Source organism: Mixophyes fleayi, chromosome 4 (assembly GCF_038048845.1).
Source record: "Mixophyes fleayi isolate aMixFle1 chromosome 4, aMixFle1.hap1, whole genome shotgun sequence".
Taxonomy (NCBI): domain Eukaryota; kingdom Metazoa; phylum Chordata; class Amphibia; order Anura; family Limnodynastidae; genus Mixophyes; species Mixophyes fleayi.
Window position 1 is genome coordinate 170,721,348 of NC_134405.1, and position 18,794 is coordinate 170,740,141.

General features: G+C 44.4%; 1 protein-coding gene across 2 annotated transcripts in view; it reads left to right on the forward strand.

The window, feature by feature from the left end:
- CPNE8 (copine 8) overlaps nt 1-18,794 on the forward strand; it is a 349,264-nt gene that overhangs the window by 322,552 nt on the left and 7,918 nt on the right. For both annotated transcript variants that reach the window (XM_075208844.1, XM_075208843.1), the window contains exon 19: nt 13,722-13,795. In XM_075208844.1, the coding sequence (XP_075064945.1) occupies nt 13,722-13,795 (74 nt within the window). The remainder of the gene's footprint in view (nt 1-13,721; nt 13,796-18,794) is intronic.

The following is an 18,794-nucleotide window of genomic DNA, read 5'->3' on the forward strand; positions in this document are numbered from 1 at the left end:
ACTCCTCACCACCACTTACAAGGCTCTCTCCAACTCTACTGCCCCTTATATCTTTAATCTCCGCTCCATTCACACTCATGCCCGCTCCCTGCGCTCGGCCAATGACCGCCGCCTCTCCTCCACTCTTATCACCTCTTCCCACTCCAGAATCCAAGACTTTTCCCGTTCAGCCCCCCTTCTCTGGAACGACTTCCCTCGTTCCATCCGTCTCTCTCATACTCTGTGCTCCTTCAAACGTGCACTCAAAAATCACCTCTTCCTCAAAGCCTACCGACCATCTACTTAACCCCCATCTCCTCCCTTTAGCTTGTCCTCCCTTCTCTCCTCTTGCCTCAACTGGCTCCTCTTGTGCCTGGTCTGTTTACCTTCCCTTAGGATGTAAGCTCGTATGAGCAGGGCCCCCTCCCCTCCTGTCTCCATACCTGTTCTTCCGATCCGTCTTTACTGCATATAACTGGCTGGAGTTTCTGAAGTATTGGTACTTTTTGTTCATTGTTCTGTATGGTTTCACCCTGTATAGTCTACTGTTAGTACTGTGTGCAGCGCTACGGATACCTTGTGGCGCCTAACAAATAAATGATAATAATAATAATAATAATTAGAGTTGGACAGGCTAGGATTTTATGTTCATGTTTTGTTACTTTTATTCGGCTAAATAAAACTAGTGGACTGGCGTGCTATCTATTGGCTGCTGCATGATAGGTGCTGCTGTTTACCTCAGGAGACGGCATCCCTAACCTGATCTAGTGACAATATATAGCTCCACAATGCTCATTTCATAGAACAGACCACCACCAGTGGTCTGTGCTATGGAACGAACACTGTGGATGTACACTTTTTTTATGGACATTGCACCTAGTTAATAGCATTTGTGTATAACTCACAGATAATGTGGAACAACTTTTGCCACAAAATCCTCCCAAAAGAATCATAAAATGCACAGTGTGGAAGTTCTTAGTGTTTACCATAATACCTTAATAAACCAATAAAAACACGGACACCAGATTAACGTTGGAATAAAATATATTTATTAAATGACAAATATTAAACTAAAGGGGCTGAAAGGCGGACGAGAGCAGGGCAGTCGGCAAACACAGAACCAATAACGGTGGAAAGGTCAGACCATTGTACCACCAACCCAGGACACTACCTTATCTATTGGCCGGCGCGAAATATCTGTCCAACGGCAAGACTACACCCCCCTTATAACCGCCAGTAAAATATTCAACATACTGGCCCAGAGTCCCATTCACTGGACCCAACACATGTGATGACAACACAATACAAAAGGGGGAGTAGACACCTATGATGAGATAACCCAAGCACCATATGCAAACTTACCGACTGCACTGCTCTCCCACCAACGCCGCAGAGATGACTATAAATGTGTGTCGCCAACAACAGCCCTAAAAACAACTCTGAGCTTCCAAAATAACTGGTCAATAAAAATTATAATGCCAACATCGGACAAATGAACCCCATATTCTCTAAACAAATGTCCACTTTCGGCTTTAAGTAAAGGATGGGAAATGGAAAAACCCCCAGATTCACGAAAAAACTTACTAGCCTCCTGGTTAACTTTTCTAACTACCGATGCGATGGCCATAGGAGGCAAATCAGACCTCCAACTTCTTCGGGGAACAATGTAAGACCAACACAGTTTTATGGATGGCCAACGACTAGAAACAACCGAAATGTCATCACGAATTTTTATAATAAGGTCCAAGGATTTAATTTGACCAACGTCATTGCCACCCAAGTGGACCACGAGAATATCAGGGACACCACGCTCAGCAATCTCCCCCGAAAGAACCGAGATGAACTCCATCCATCTCATCCCCCGCCATCCTATCCATATGATTTCCGCATTCACCGGAACCCAAGGACACCTCCGAGCAAAAGCATGTCTACTCGCCCAGTAGACGAAGGAGTGTCCGAAAAACCAAACCGAAATCTTTCTGGTATCCACCCCTAAAAGAAATAACCAATAGTCACTACCATAAAAGACCCAAATAACACATATAACAACTTGACATAAAACCTACAACTTAAGCAACCTGGTAACCACTCAAACCCTGAGAAAAAAAGTAAAAACTAACATAACAAAGGGGTGATTTTACTTCCAACCTTAAATAGAATGAGAAAAGGAAAGGCAGCGACCCAGGTGAAGGTGAAAACCCGGTGGGAAAAAAGCCCTTCACGCACCCGCCAAACGCGGCGAACAGCTAACCCCTGGGTCTACTACCTGAGAAGAGAAAGAATAGAAAAGGAAGAGCTGCGTAAAAAGGAAGCAAAACAACATGGTTATACATAACTACTGGATTTCCATCTACCTAGCAATTGAATAGCTGTACCAGATGCCCCATTTGCCGCTGCCCCTGTCGCTGCGCCAATACGGAATGAGTGTGTGCCAAATTCCGCTGAAGGAAAACCCAAAAGCCCCAAGGCTTTGCACATAATAGCATGGAATTGAAACTTGGTAACCGGAGAACTGTCTCTATGAACCAACCAAGCTTCCGCCTGCTGTGGGCGTGCTTCTGCTAACTCGTGGCAAAGCCTAACTGGGCAAATCATACCATCCAGCTGCCTTGCTAGGGTTAGCCAATGACCAACCCCCAATTGATCTGTTTTAGACCGGGCAATCTTAATTTGAATAGTATCCGGGTTTAAAATGACATTTTTTGCTAAAATGGCCGACCCTAACTGGTTCTTGGACTGAGCCACCTACTCCCCTACTCTCAAAGCCCCGTAAAATGGCATGGAGAACGCTGCGCTAAAAAGAGAAGCTTCAAACACATCCACAGTTATATCTTGCAACACTTTAATCAACCTAGTCAACAAAAACTTATCTATAGGCCTTCTGTGATCTCTGGGTACAGGATGTAATCTAGCCCACCCTTTCAGGGCTTTCTTAACAAGGAATGATTTTGTGGGATCCGAAAGCCCCCGGACCTTTCCCATGAACGATATACCTGCTATTGTAGATGACATGGATGCTTTACTAAAGCCCTCTTGATAGCACCTCAACATACAATCTTCCATGTCCGAGCCATCGCCTGTTAACCGCCTGCCAGAAGCAAACAAATAACTCTCCCAACGCTTCCATGCCAACCGGTAAGCCTTCAACGTAGAGGGAGCTAAGGGAGCTTCAGCCAAAAACATTAGTCCGGGCCGACCATCTGCCAAATATAAGATGGACAAGATAAACCTACAGGATTAGTACCCGGAGCCAAAGATCTAAACCGCCCCCAATCAAAACGGGAAGGAGAATCAGCGATGCAATTCTCTATCCCCGGGACATGTTTGCAACGAAGCACCAGCACACGCAACAAGTTCACCGCTGGTCTGGAGGACGCACTCTGGCGATTAATTGCCTGAACCACTCCCAAATTATCACACCAAAACGACACATTATGACCCCTGAGCTGAGGAGCCCACACCTCCAAGGCCACGACAATGGGAAATAACTCTAATACCAGTAAATTTCTTGTCAAATCTCCTTCAACCTATTGCCGTGGCCATGGAGATGCACACCACTCACCCTGAAAGTATGCGCCAAATCCCATGGACCCTGCTGTGTCTGTGAACAATTCTAAATCTCTTGTGGAAATAGGGAGGGAAGGCCAAATTCTAACACTGTTAAATCTCCCCAGGAACGATGTCCACACCATCTGGTCCTGTTTGATATCATCCTTTAGTTTAATAAGCGCATGAGGCCTATTCCTACCTGCCGTGGAAAGCTGTAGCTTTCTACAAAAAATCCTCCCCATCGGAATAACCCTGCATGCAAAATCAAACAGTCCTAACAGCGTTTAAACATGTTTCAATTTAAGGAAGTGAGCAGACATGGCATCAGATATCATTCCTCTCAGCTTCACGATTTTATCTGTTGGCAACCGACAGCAGCCCGCCACCGTGGCTATCTCTATCCCTAGGAAGGACAAACAAGTAGTCGGACCTTCCGTCTTGTCCCGTGCTACCGGTACCCCCATGATCGTAAATAAAGCCTGTGCAGAAAACAACGTATCCGCACACAATGAGGATTCGGCCGGGCCCACGAACAAAAAATCGTCCAGGTAATGAGCAATGCCCTCGTGTCTTGTCCCTGCTTGAACCGCCCAGTGAAGGAAAGAACTACATGATTCAAAATAAGCACATGACAAAGAACAGCCCATGGGAAGACATCTGTCTATATAATATTCACCTTTAATTTTAAACCCCATGTATTTGAAATACCCGGGATGTAGGGGAAGCAATCTAAACGCCGATTCTATATCTAATTTTGCCATGAGCGCGCCTGCGCCAAATTGCCTGACCAACAATAGAGCTTCCTTGAATGACTGATAGACCACCGAGCTGATGTCCTGATCAATCGCGTCATTGACTGACCCGCCTGCTGGATGGGAAAGATGCTGTATTAAACGAAATTTACCGGGGGCCTTTTTTGGGACTATACCCACTGGGGAAATAACCAAATCCCTTATGGGGGGGAGCTAAAAGGGCCAATCATGCGCCCCAAGCTAATCTCTCCATGAATCTTCTCATCAAGAACCTCTGGAAAAACATAGGCCGATTTCAGATTTCTAGTGGCCCTAGCGCTAACCATTGACCCAATCGGAAGCTGGAAGCCATGGCGAAAACCCTCGCGGAGAAACGCCGCCTGCTCTACATCTGGGTACCATCTAAGCCATCGCTCTAACACATCGTTGCAAATAGGGGAAGGGGCTTTAACCAACATTACTGTCGCTGCCACGAACTCTGCCGAGACCGGGGGCACTCCTCGGACACTTTTTGGCAGAATGCGGTCCGCGGCAATATGTACAATTGTGCCTGTATCGACACGCTTCACCCCTCCCACAAGAGGAATTATTAAATGCGAAGCATCTGTTTTTTGTAAACTGGGGAGCTCCTCGTCTCCCCCTTGCTGAAACCGAGTCCCTTGGACTCCCGCTCCAAAAACTACCCTAGCCCGATTGAGCTGCATCCATATCGCCACGTCCTTGACTCCAAGCGGCATGTCCACCTGACCTTCCACCTTCTCCCTAAATAATTCATCATACTTAAGCCAGGTACCTGGACGATCATTACGATACATCTCGTTTATGAGATGCATATATTTCCATACCTCCTCGCTCGCTTCCGGTCTTGTCTCGATATAGCAAGCAGCAAACGCGCAATAACCTTCAACCCAAACTGGGTAAGTCTTATATGCCTCCTCACCTATGCCGCCCCTAGCGCAGGCCGCCTCTAGCCCTTTCTTTGCTGCTTTCGTAATCTCAAACATATTCACTAAACAGGCCTTTTTAATCCTGTCCCTAATGCAAGCGCGCACAACCGATAAGAGGGCGGTGTTCTCACACTGGACCATAGGGGCTCTAGCCGTAGCCGTCTTTGCTGTCGAAACCTTCCTACCCCCTTTTGACCCAGACCTACTAAAGTGAGTGTTGAGTATTTTTATCAACTTCCGAGGACCCTCCCCCGAAGAAGAGGGAAAATCCTCATCTGTGGAAGACATAGGAGGACTATGTGTATGGAAGTGTGCCATATCAACATTCAACAACTCACTACCAGCGCCCGTCTCCGCTTGCTGCACGGCCCCTGCCGGTCCGGAAGGTCCCGTTGCTGATGCCTCCATGACGGCCACCTGCTGTGATCCCGATTCCGTCAAATCACCCGATGACCCCATTGCCGGCAGCGTCCGACTATCGATTGAGACCACCGCTCGCTCCTCTGTACTTGGCCTGTTACCGACCACCTGCAAAGGCTGTGACATCGATCTTTTCAACCGCGACTTGCGAATCTGAAACAAGAGGCACGTTAACATCTGACCGAACTTGCTGATTCCTAGTCCATAAACCTTGCAACGGCCCTGGTGCATTGTATCCTAACCACTCCTGACCTGCACTAATGAACCCAAGAGGAGGGGGCCTGATAGATGAAGCCCCTACACCTAACTCGTGATGCCCACCCTCCCCCCCACTGAGACACCGGGTAGTAATGAGTGTATCTCCCGGAAGGAGTAGGGTAAGGAGGACCACCATCTGCCATCCCGGAAGATAACAGAGGACCACCCACAGGGGGGTACGGCAAATCCCATGATACCTGGGAGGGCAACGCCGCAGCCAACAGCACAGGGGGAACCTCCCTGAGCTGCTGAATCCCGAGTTGACTCCCACCCCCTGAACACGCTACCAGCTGGGACCGCCTGAGAAGCCTGTACAATGGGAAGGGAACTGGCAGGGGGCCCCCCTCGCCCCCCCACTAGAGACAGACCCATGGCCGGGACCCCCACCCCCCCCTCAGGAAAAACCGCAGCTGCCTCCTGAACCCGCCCCCTCCCAGCTCCACCTGAACGTGGCCGCCGACCCCTAGCCCCACTCTTGTCCCTAGAGCCCGACAGGGGGGAGAGACTACGAGACTCCCTGGCGGACACACCGCCAGAGCCGGAGACACTACCTCTCGCCGACTGGTGGGAAGGAGATGATGAAAGGGAGGACCCGCCAAGCCCCGCCTCCCGATACCTAGCCGGTGCGCTGCGCACCCGGCTAGGTCTAGACATCTCGCCTCACACAAACAGCAAACAGACCTGACACAGCCGGACACGGAGCCCCCCGCAGCCGGAAACCAAAATAAAGATAGAGGTATGGGGGAGAAGGAAGAGAGGGGGGAGGGAGGAGGGAGGGAGGGAAGGAAAGGAAGAGAATGGACAAACGGGGGAACAAAAAGAAAGGGAGAAGAGAAGAGGGAAAAAGAAAAAACCACCAAAGAAATGCAAACTACGTAGAGAACAAAATGAACAATATCACAGAAACACAATAGCACTTCAATACAATACCACAGGGCACCAGCTCTGCTCAGCCTGACTCCTCAGCGTGAAATCCGGAAGCAGAGAGGGGGAAATGAAGGAGAACATTCACCTATATAAAACTAAGCCACCCCCCTCCTCTGCCTTATTGGTCACAAATAGAAGAAGCCCATAGGCTAAACACCTAATCACTCACCCACGTGATTTTAACTTCGTTTAGGCTGATGGCCACACTTCTCTTATATTGTGAAAGAAGCAAAGAATGAAGGATACAGAGGCTCATGCTGGGAATTGCTTTATGGATAATGAATTTTGTACTATAAAAAGATAAAACTGTAAAAGGTCTCCACTCCACTGCTCATTGCACATTTTTAGTCCTGTGTTTGTTTAGTTTTTTTTGCTTGTTTATAAACATTTTTTTCCATATTGTATAGTTAAATTGATAGTAGATACACTCTCACACACACATATATATACTGTGTATATATGCTTGTGTGTGTGTATATATCTAGGTGGACAAAAGTATTCGGACGCTTGACCATTACACCAACAGGGACTGTAATGACATTGTATTCAAATACATATATTATAATATGGAGTCGGTCCCCTTTTGCAGCGATAACAGCTTCCAATCTTATTGGAAGGCTTTCCACAAGATGTTGAAGTGTTTCTGTGGGAATTTGTGCCCATTCATTCTGTAGAGCATTTATGAGGTCAGGTACTGATTTTGCACGAGAAGGCCTGACTCGCAATCTCCATTTCAGTTCATTCCAGTGGTGTTCGATGGAGTTGAGGTCAGCGCTCTGTGGGGGCCAGTCAAGTTCTTTCACACCAAACTCATCAAACCATGTCTTTGTAGTCTATACTTTGTGCACTGGGGCACAGTCTTGTTGGAAAAAAATAGGGCCTTCCCCCAAACTGTTGCCACAAAGTTGGAAGCATAGCATTGTCCAAAATGACTTGATATGTTGAAGCATTAAGATTGCCCTTCACTGGAGATGGGGCCTAGCCCAGACCCTGAAAAACAACCCCATACCATTATTCCTCCTCCACCAAACTTCACAGTTGGCATAATGCAGTCAGACAGTTAACGTTCTCCCAGCATCAGCCAAACCCAGACTTGCGCTTCTGACTGCCAATCAGAGAAGCGTGATTTTTCACTTCACAGAACACGTTTTCACTGCTCCACAGTCCAGTGGCAGTGTGCTTTACACCACTCCGTCTGACGCTTGGCATTGGTCTTGGTGATGTGAGGCTTGCATGCAGCTGCTCGGGCATGGAAACCCATTCTATTAAGCTCCCGCCATACAATTTTTGTGTTTACATTAATGCAAGTGGAAGTTCTGAACTCTTCAGCTATGGACACAGCAGAGCATTGGTGGTTTTACGTGGTCTTCTGCTTCATGGCTGAGTTGCTGTTTTTCCTAAACGCTTCCACTTTCTAATATCACTTACAGTTGACCGTGGAATATCCAGCAGGGATGACATTTCACAAACCTTCTTATTGCAAAGGTGGCATCCTATCACAGTATCACGCTGTAAGTCACTGAGCACTTCAGAACGGCCCATTTTTGTCAAAAAATGTTTGCAAATGGAGACTGAATGGCTAGGTGCTTGATTTTATACACCTCTGGCTGCGGGTCTGATTGAAACACTTCAATTTAATAATTAACAGGTGTGGCCAAATAGTTTCGTCCATGTATTCTTTGGGCCCCCACAAAAGAGAACTTTTTGTTTTTTGATTGTTGAACTAGATAATAGATAAGGATTTTAGCAATTTAGTAATGAGCATTTGGCTAACAGTGTTCATCTTCATTTATGTTGACAATGTCATCATCCTCATCATCATCACTGATGTCAAGATCATCATCACATAAATATTAGTTAATCCCCACTGGAATCCAGCTATACTGATTCTGTACCTAATTGGCGGCAACAGTAGTATTCCTCATTCAATTTATATTTCATTTTGATGAACACCAGTCTTTCTGCAATTTTGGGATGTAGTGTCCTCTGACGATCACTCACAATGTTCCTGGCTTTGCTAAACACTCTTTCCGAGTACACAGTGGAGGGTGGGCAGCTTAAGTACACCCTAGCTAGTTTGTAGAAAAAAATTGTCTTTTTTTAACTCCCAAAAGTCAAAGGGACTGTCTGACATGCTAATTTGTACTTTATCATTTAAGTAATCCTGCCCCATTTTACTAATAGAAGGTGTACCAGACTGAGACATGATATCAATACATTTGGGTAGTTCTTTGAAGCCTGACCAAATATCATAATAACTTTTTACATTGGTGTGCTGCGTTGACTCATCATCAGTGTGACTTTTAGAAAAGGTAAGTTTTTCTCTTTCAGCAGCATTTGTACGAGAATCTGAACCAGAGTGCATGTCATGTGCCGACAACTTGCTCACAAGGGAATGTTTGCATCTGTTAAGATTTATGTCAGTTGGAAAGAAAGACATTACATATGACTTAAACTTAGGATCAAGCATGGTTGTCAAAATGTAATGATCCAATTTCAAGATACTGCAAACCCTTGGATCCTGTTGAATTCAATAAAGACCTTGATCTACATGGCCATATACTTAACAGAATCATCTCCTTCAGCATCTCCAGCTGCTTTTCCAGTCATTTGATTAGGGGTATGACTTAATGCTGGCTGTCAGTGTCTGAACTCACTTACAGTGTTACAATTTCAAATGGTTTGAGTATCTTGCATAAAACAGAAATGACTCTCCAGTGTGTGGAGTAAGGTAGCATGTCCCTCCTCTCTCTATCTCATGGCTTGATGGCTTGTTACTGCTCCTCTAGTCACTAAAGCATAAATAAGGGGTGGCATTCCACCTTCTTATTACCTCTTGCTTCAGTTGGTGGCATGGCAGATGATATTTTTCCAACAAATTGAAGCCGGTATATTTCTTAGTGAAACCAGAGATACAGACAGTAGCTTGCCTGTGAAGGACCTGGCATTGTGTGCTAGCACTACTAAAGGATGAGGAGGATGATGATGAGGCTACTATCGCTGCTGCACCTATCCAAAGGGCTTTCACGACCATGTAGTCTTTTGTTTGACCAGTACCGCTTGTCCACATATCTTTGGTTAAGTGGATAGTCAGTACAATGGTATCTTTATAAGGACTGAATAACTTTTTGTTTAACCTCCCGTTACAGATGAGGAATTGTTGTTCAGTAGAAATGGAATCGAGATGGACTTTGGTAGTGTGGACACATGACCTCAACTAATCTGCTAATACCTGATACTTTGATGGAGGAAATTGGACACACACCCAATGCTAACATAGCTGTCATGGCTTTAGTTATTCGTTGTGCGACAGGATTCTGGCTGACATACTTGGTTCCTGTTGCAAATGCTTGCTTCACAGAAAATTGTTGTTAAAACTATGCTCACTCTTCTTGCTCCCCTTCGGTATAGAAGTATCACACCAAGTAGCAGCTGTATTGTGCAAGGCTGCCTCTTGGGAATCATGGATTGCATTAGAGGAGTCAGTTTGAATTTGAAAAATTGCATGTTGGTCTGTATGCTAATAATGAGTTGGTTGCTGATGAAGGTGTTGTTGGTGAAGAGTGCATGATGTGTCTCTCCGTTTTGCTGCCAGCTGATGCTGGGCTGCTTGTTACGTTACACAATTTTACACCTCTTGATAAACAATTTCAATGAACGTGCTGCAAATGACATAACAGGGAGGAGATATCTGTGGCGTGACAAAGGCTACAGATGCCTTGACAAATGTCTGAGTTGGGATAAAAATAATTTCAAACACAAGAGGTGCTTTTTTTTTCAGTCTTATGCCTTGGCATGACAATGCACTTATCATGGATATGAGGTGATACCACTGGTGACTGCCATACTTGGACACAATCATCATCCTCCTCCTCATTATCCTGCTCAAGTGCAACATAGTCATCATTTTCAGATTCACAGTTTTCCTCCTCATCCTTTTACACTTTAGCAAGTTCCAAAGTAGCATCCTCAATTTCTATGTCTAAATCATCATCATTGCTACTCATTCTTACATTTCCAAATGGTTGAGAAATTTGGGATGGAGGCTGCTCTGTATTTACAGTATCATAATCTGAAATGTCAGACTCACATATAGTACTAAAGGATACCCTTATACTATCCTCAGAATTCTATGAGTGCCCAAGTTGCTCTTCAGCCTCAGTGTTCTTTTTATGCACTGATGTGTCTGTTTTGGAGGTGACAAACCTACACTCTGAGTGAGACGGTGGTGCATGGGAAGTTAAGGAAGATGCATGACCATGTTGGGTACTGTCTTTTGCAATGAGCATTCTAGCATGTGTACCAGCAGTATCAGGACTCTTTCAGGCAAAAAGTGAGCATGGTGTGAGCTTTTTCTTGCCACTGCAGATGGTGTATGAAATGGTAGCTGTTTTCATTTGTTTGAAAAATCACCACATTCATCAGAAATGTTTACTTTAATCCTTACATCAAGAGCTGATGTTTTCTTTGAGATTGGAAACAGTATCTGGATTTTGAGCCCTTATTGCACTTTCATCTTGCATGACCTTTTTTTATTACTAGTAGAGTTTAAAAAAGTACTACAGCTGCCAGCAGGGCCGGTGCTGAGGTCCATGGCGCCCTAGGCACTTTCTCAAAATCGGCGACCCCCCCAAAAAAAAATTGGCGCCCCCCCCCCCCGCGCCGCAGGAACACTATGACAATCAAATAAAAATAAATAAATTTAAAAAAAAATAATAATATTCTATTTACTTACTTTTTTTCTCTTGTCAGCAGATGCAGGGGGCTCTTCACACTTCTTCTGTTCTCTCCACTGGCTGCCAAAAACGCTCCTCGGCTTCCAAAAGCACAGAGGAGGGGGGTGGAGGGGAGCGGTGCATGCTGGGAAGGGGAGGGGACTCTGGGAAATAACTGACAGACAGTGTGAGAACACGGTGGGTGGGGACAGCATTTCTCTGGACCTTGAAGACGCCGCCGAAGAAGACTGATATCACATGATCACTGACTGATGTCAGTAGTCATGTGTGAGTGCTGCGCGGACAGGGGCATCCATTAAAAAAAAAAAACCGAAACAGCAGGCGCCATTCCGCCGCTGTACTATGTCCCAAACACCGCTGACTAGATTGCAAAATCTAGTCAGCGGCGCCCTGGAAGTCCCGGCGCCCTAGGCAACTGCCTAAGGTTGCCTAATGGGAGCGCCGGGCCTGGCTGCCAGTACTGATACTGGTATGCTCCTGATCTCTAGACTGATCCATGGTTGACAAGTGGAGTAAAGCTAATTGAAGTTGGAGCTACTTGCAGCTGTCATCAGACCAGGTGAATGTCCAATGAGTTGGTGAAAGTAGGGAAAGTTACCCCACAATATAATTCAATAAAAAAATGATGGGGTGTGCTGCTCACGCCACCCTGTTTTTTTGGATGCTTAGTAGTAAATATGTCACTGATACTGTCCCTCCCTGCATTCAGATTAAAACCCTTGAGATTTTAAAAACAAGAAAAATATAAATATATTTTGGGGTGTGCTGCTCGGTCATACAGCTGCTTTTTCTCCACTAAATAGTTCAGATGTCACTGATACTGTTGCACTACTGCCCTCAGATTTAAAGAAAGAATATTTTTTGTGCACTCCTAATTAGTTTACTAATATACTTTTAAAACCAGTAGCTACTGCTTGTTTACTCTTCAATCTCTCACACTCTGCTTATCAGCACACATTTCTAACAGACTGATCTGTAAATAAACTGTTAAGATTTGTGCGGTAAAATCACAGCTATTTTAATATAAATTGCCTCTTTCACCCTATCCAACCCTCTACAAGACAATTTTCTAAACACAGAATTGCAGCATACGTCCTACCCACGGGTGTAGTATGAGTTATCGGTGCTGTACACACCCACACTGTTTACTCCTACATAATTATTCCGATAATGAACAGAGTGACATAGAAAAAATAACTACTTACCAGTAAAAAGACACAGAGGAAATCCGATGAGAGGACATCGCAACACTTTCAAATGACGCCAGTTGCATGCGCGACTTATTTTTTTTTTTAAACCGGCAATGGCCCCTAACGTAAAGGTAATACCTGGGTCCGTGTGTTGGCGCTTTAAAAGCCGAAATTTCCACGTTGCGCACGCAACTGACGTCATTTGGAGGTGTTGCGATGTCCTGCCATCGGATTTCCTCTGTGTCTCTTTACCACCGCTACCCACACACTATCACTTCTGAAATGGCAGCTGAGAAGAGGGGGTAGGATTATATATATAGAAGATATTGATCCAAAACTTGTGAGAACCGAAAATTTACCAGAATCAGATCAGAGATCAGATCCGAAATTGGCACGAGAAGCGAAGTCAAGGCTCTATATGACTTGGTACCCCAAAATTCATACCTGTCGGATTTCTCAGAATCTGAACTGCTCATCTCTAATTAATATTATTCAGCAAGGAGGGTCTCAGACCAGAAGAGTATTAAAAAATGGAGCAGTATGGGAGTATTGTTACTTACAGTAGTTATATATTTCCTCCAGGTGGCATCTTGTAAACTGAATGCAAGGATAACCTCTTCCTCCAATACTTAGCTTTCTTAGTCAGTTATTGAGTGAAATGGATGACACCTATGTTGCTACTGATTACCCTTTTTTCCTAAAGATGTCAACCTCCTAAAACAGCACCATAGACAGACCCCTTGGGGTTCTTCCAAGACAATGGGCCATGAAACTAAAGGCATATGCCCAAGTAGTATTGTCCATGGACAATAAAATCTTCATTGAAACTAATTAAACAGTACAATATTTTAATTAGTTTAATACTCTATTGTATGGTAAGTTTAGAATTGCAAGCATGACTGCTAATTGTATTATTTGAATTTCTGTTTACACTTAAGTAAACCATTCTTTTTCATTTTAAAGCCATGATAGAATTGGATGGAGATGAAATCCGTGTTTCATCAAGAGGACGGTATGCAGAAAGGGACATTGTACAGGTAACACATATTTGAATAATGAAATAATAATTACAATGTTATGTGCACTAAAAGGGTTGCTGATTGTAACACTGAAACACTATTACTCCAACACTGGGGTAGTAATATTTAATATATAAAAATAATGCTTTTTGTTGTAAATCAATTCTTTAATAGCTCTTTTGAAAGTTAAAATAATGTTGAATAAGCATATAAATTTATTATGTAAAGTGCTTAATTTAATTTCATCAGAGTAATTTTAAGTCATTAATAATTACTTCAGATTTGTGACATTGCAAAGGATACATATTCCATGACACATATTGTGTTACTTTTTCTGATGGACTGAGCGACATGCATTGGGACTCTCCTCCCTGAATGCAGCTGGGGTAAATTCAGGCCCAGTTGAATTCACCTATGCATTTTTTTTAAAACATGAATTAAAAGTAGAAATAATAACCAAAAACAGCACTGAATACAGAAAACACTAGACTCTCAATATTCCTGTTCTTGGTTTTGCCGTGGCGCAGCCTGTGGATAGAGAAGAGAAAGGGGGGGGGGGGAGAGAAAGAAGGGAGAAGAAGAGAGAGAGAGAGAGAGAGAGAGCGGGGGGGGGAGAGAGGGAGAGGGAGGATGTGTGGGGGTGATGGGGATGTGGTGTGGAGAACACAGATTATCTAGTACCTTACAATATACTTATAGGGCTTATATAAGTTTATAGCTCTTTTGCTGTTATGAGTTAGTTAGCCCTGTTTGGCGGCCCTATTGGCACTGTATATTGTGGGGGTAAGGTACCTCCTGTGAGGGGTGTGGTTGTATCGATGAGGGGTATTTAAAGAGCTCTTATATGGCTAGAGCTGAGTTAAAGAGGCAGTATGTGGTGTGATGGCCTCTAATGGTATAGTATGTTGCTGTAAGGATGGGATAGGCGCTATTATACTATGTGTGGTGGTGAGTGGGGATAAGAGGTGTAAAGAAAGCTGTTTGGCTTTTGCTGAGGAGCTCTTATAAGAGCATTTGGTATCTTACAGCTGATCTTGTTGACCTGTGGTTTGAGCGCTGCGGAAAACGGGTCTTCTTGGTGTTTTTAGCGGCGATGTTGTGGCTGTGGATTTAAACTGGGCTGTTTTTTCTTTGCTGTAGTCGCCTGTGCAGGACTTCCGGTTTTGGTGGAGCGCAGACTGCGTTCCACTGCGGTTCCTGTTTGTTTCCTTGTGAGTCTGCTTACTCCTTTTTTCCTGGAGCTGATTAGGGAAGTGATTTCCAGGGTGGAGGTGGCTGTTCACGTAATCGTTTCTTGTAGTGTGTGGGGTCCAACGCGTTTCGTCCTTAGACTTCGTCAGGGATGTGTCCTCTTTGTGTGTTAGTGTTTTTATACTGAGAGGTATTCTGGAAAAAAGAGCGGGAGTGCGGGCGGGCGGGTGGGCGGGGGGGGGGGGGGAGGGGGGATCGCTATGTATTTATTTATTGTGAATTTTGGGGTTAAATTATTGGAGTGGAGAGTGGGTAGCTGGGGGCTTTAAGGTGGCGTGGCGTGGTGTGGTATATTTTATCTTTTCTTTTGTCTCTCTTATTTTTTGATGTGTTTTATATATAAGTGTGGGTGCTTCTGTCGGGTGCTGGCTAGCCGTTCATTGATAAATTTGCTGCGGTGTACTGTGTAGTAACAGGGGTGACGTGTTGGTTAGATGCCTGTGGGTGTGCTAGTATTAGGGGCTGGGGATTGGTTGGGGGATAAGTGGGCGTTTCTAGTTTATTGACTAGAATTATGAGGTGGATGAGTATTAGACCTATGAGGGGGTGCTAAGGGTTATGGATGTGTGATTGCGTAATAGCTGTGGGATATCGGGAACGGTGTGTGTGTAAGGGGCGGGGCTTATTACGGGGCTATGTGTTGGTGGGACGGGTGTAGCGGGTCCTTGTGTTCTCTCCGCTGTCTATATTAAGGTGAGTATACTGATTATTCTTTAGATATGTACAGTTTGGTAAATGGCTAAGGAGGATGAGTATTATATTGATGTGTTTTATTTATAGCTATGTGGTGGGGGCAGATCCTCTGAGTGTTAATCATTGTGGGGTTTGATGTAGGTGGGGGGGGTTGGGGTTTGGGGGTAGACTTTGTGATTAATGCTGAGGGAGACCTGGTACATTATGATAATAAAGAGGGCGGGCGTTTAAAATTGGGTTTTAAGGATGGGGTGTGGGTTTGGGGATATATTGTAGGGTTTTATTGGGGGGGGCGCGGGGTGGTTGAGCTGGGATATGCTTTATAGTTGGTTTGGTGTTATTTGGTTAGGGATCTGGAAATATGGTTCAATATTTTAATATTGGTCTTATTTGTGTTCTTATTCTCATATTTTTATTTTATTTTTAATTAATTTATAATTTTTATTTTTTATTTTTATTTTTATTTTAATTTTTATTTTTATTTTATTTTTATTTTTATAAATTTATTTTCTTTTTGGGATTAATCTAGGGGTGCTTGTGTTAAGGGTGGGAGGGGAGTTGGCAGGAGGGGGGGGGAAGGGGGAGAGGGAGAGGATTATACTTACAGAAAGACTTAGGAGTCTTTCTGTAAGTATAATCCTCCCCCTCTCCCCCTTCCCCCCCCCCCCGCCAACTCCCCTCCCACCCTTAACACAAGCACCCCTAGATTAATCCCAAAAAGAAATAAATTTATAAAAATAAAAATAAAATAAAAATTAAAATAAAAATAAAAAATAAAAATTATAAATTAATTAAAAATAAAATAAAAATATGAGAATAAGAACACAAATAAGACCAATATTAAAATATTGAACCATATTTCCAGATCCCTAACCAAATAACACCAAACCAACTATAAAGCATATCCCAGCTCAACCACCCCGCGCCCCCCCCCCCCCCCAATAAAACCCTACAATATATCCCCAAACCCACACCCCATCCTTAAAACCCAATTTTAAATGCCCTCCCTCTTTATTATCATAATGTACCAGGTCTCCCTCAGCATTAATCACAAAGTCTACCCCCAAACCCCAACCCCCCCACCTACATCAAACCCCACAATGATTAACACTCAGAGGATCTGCCCCCACCACATAGCTATAAATAAAACACATCAATATAATACTCATCCTCCTTAGCCATTTACCAAACTGTACATATCTAAAGAATAATCAGTATACTCACCTTAATATAGACAGCGGAGAGAACACAAGGACCCCGCTACACCCGTCCCACCAATACATAGCCCCGTAATAAGCCCCGCCCCTTACACACACACCGTTCCCGATATCCCACAGCTATTACGCAATCACACATCCATAACCCTTAGCACCCCCTCATAGGTCTAATACTCATCCACCTCATAATTCTAGTCAATAAACTAGAAACGCCCACTTATCCCCCAACCAATCCCCAGCCCCTAATACTAGCACACCCACAGGCATCTAACCAACACGTCACCCCTGTTACTACACAGTACACCGCAGCAAATTTATCAATGAACGGCTAGCCAGCACCCGACAGAAGCACCCACACTTATATATAAAACACATCAAAAAATAAGAGAGACAAAAGAAAAGATAAAATATACCACACCACGCCACGCCACCTTAAAGCCCCCAGCTACCCACTCTCCACTCCAATAATTTAACCCCAAAATTCACAATAAATAAATACATAGCGATCCCCCCTCCCCCCCCCCCGCCCACACCGCCCGCCCGCACTCCCGCTCTTTTTTCCAGAATACCTCTCAGTATAAAAACACTAACACACAAAGAGGACACATCCCTGACGAAGTCTAAGGACGAAACGCGTTGGACCCCACACACTACAAGAAACGATTACGTGAACAGCCACCTCCACCCTGGAAATCACTTCCCTAATCAGCTCCAGGAAAAAAGGAGTAAGCAGACTCACAAGGAAACAAACAGGAACCGCAGTGGAACGCAGTCTGCGCTCACCACAAAACCGGAAGTCCTGCACAGGCGACTACAGCAAAGAAAAAAACAGCCCAGTTTAAATCCACAGCCACAACATCGCCGCTAAAAACACCAAGAAGACCCGTTTTCCGCAGCGCTCAAACCACAGGTCAACAAGATCAGCTGTAAGATACCAAATGCTCTTATAAGAGCTCCTCAGCAAAAGCCAAACAGCTTTCTTTACACCTCTTATCCCCACTCACCACCACACATAGTATAATAGCGCCTATCCCATCCTTACAGCAACATACTATACCATTAGAGGCCATCACACCACATACTGCCTCTTTAACTCAGCTCTAGCCATATAAGAGCTCTTTAAATACCCCTCATCGATACAACCACACCCCTCACAGGAGGTACCTTACCCCCACAATATACAGTGCCAATAGGGCCGCCAAACAGGGCTAACTAACTCATAACAGCAAAAGAGCTATAAACTTATATAAGCCCTATAAGTATATTGTAAGGTACTAGATAATCTGTGTTCTCCACACCACATCCCCATCACCCCCACACATCCTCCCTCTCCCTCTCTCCCCTCCCCCCTCTCTCTCTCTCTCTCTCTCTTCTTCTCCTTCTTCTCTTCTCCCCCCCCCCCCCCCTTTCTCTTCTCTATCCACAGGCTGCGCCACGGCAAAACCAAGAACAGAAACAAAGAGATCGGCAATCGGAACACCCGAAGAATCCGTAACGGCAGCACCAATCCCTATCAAACCCCTGACAATCGCAGACGTCCAAGGTAAGCTCTCGAACGAGAGCCCCCCCCCCCACCCCACTAGACTCTCAATATTAAAAACGTGAGGTTGTATATAAATAAAGTCAAAATTTATTGTAATAAAACATCAATAAAAATACTGATACAATCGTGAATTATACGAATATCCTAGTGAAGTATAAACCAGCTGATTATAATCTGTATCAAACCTAATGCGGTAAACACAGACAAACATACAGTCACTAGGACAACTGAAATCATTGTTAATATATGAATCACAATATAGTATGTGGATACTAAATAAATGTGCCAATTCCGTTCATACTTCTTTGTGTGA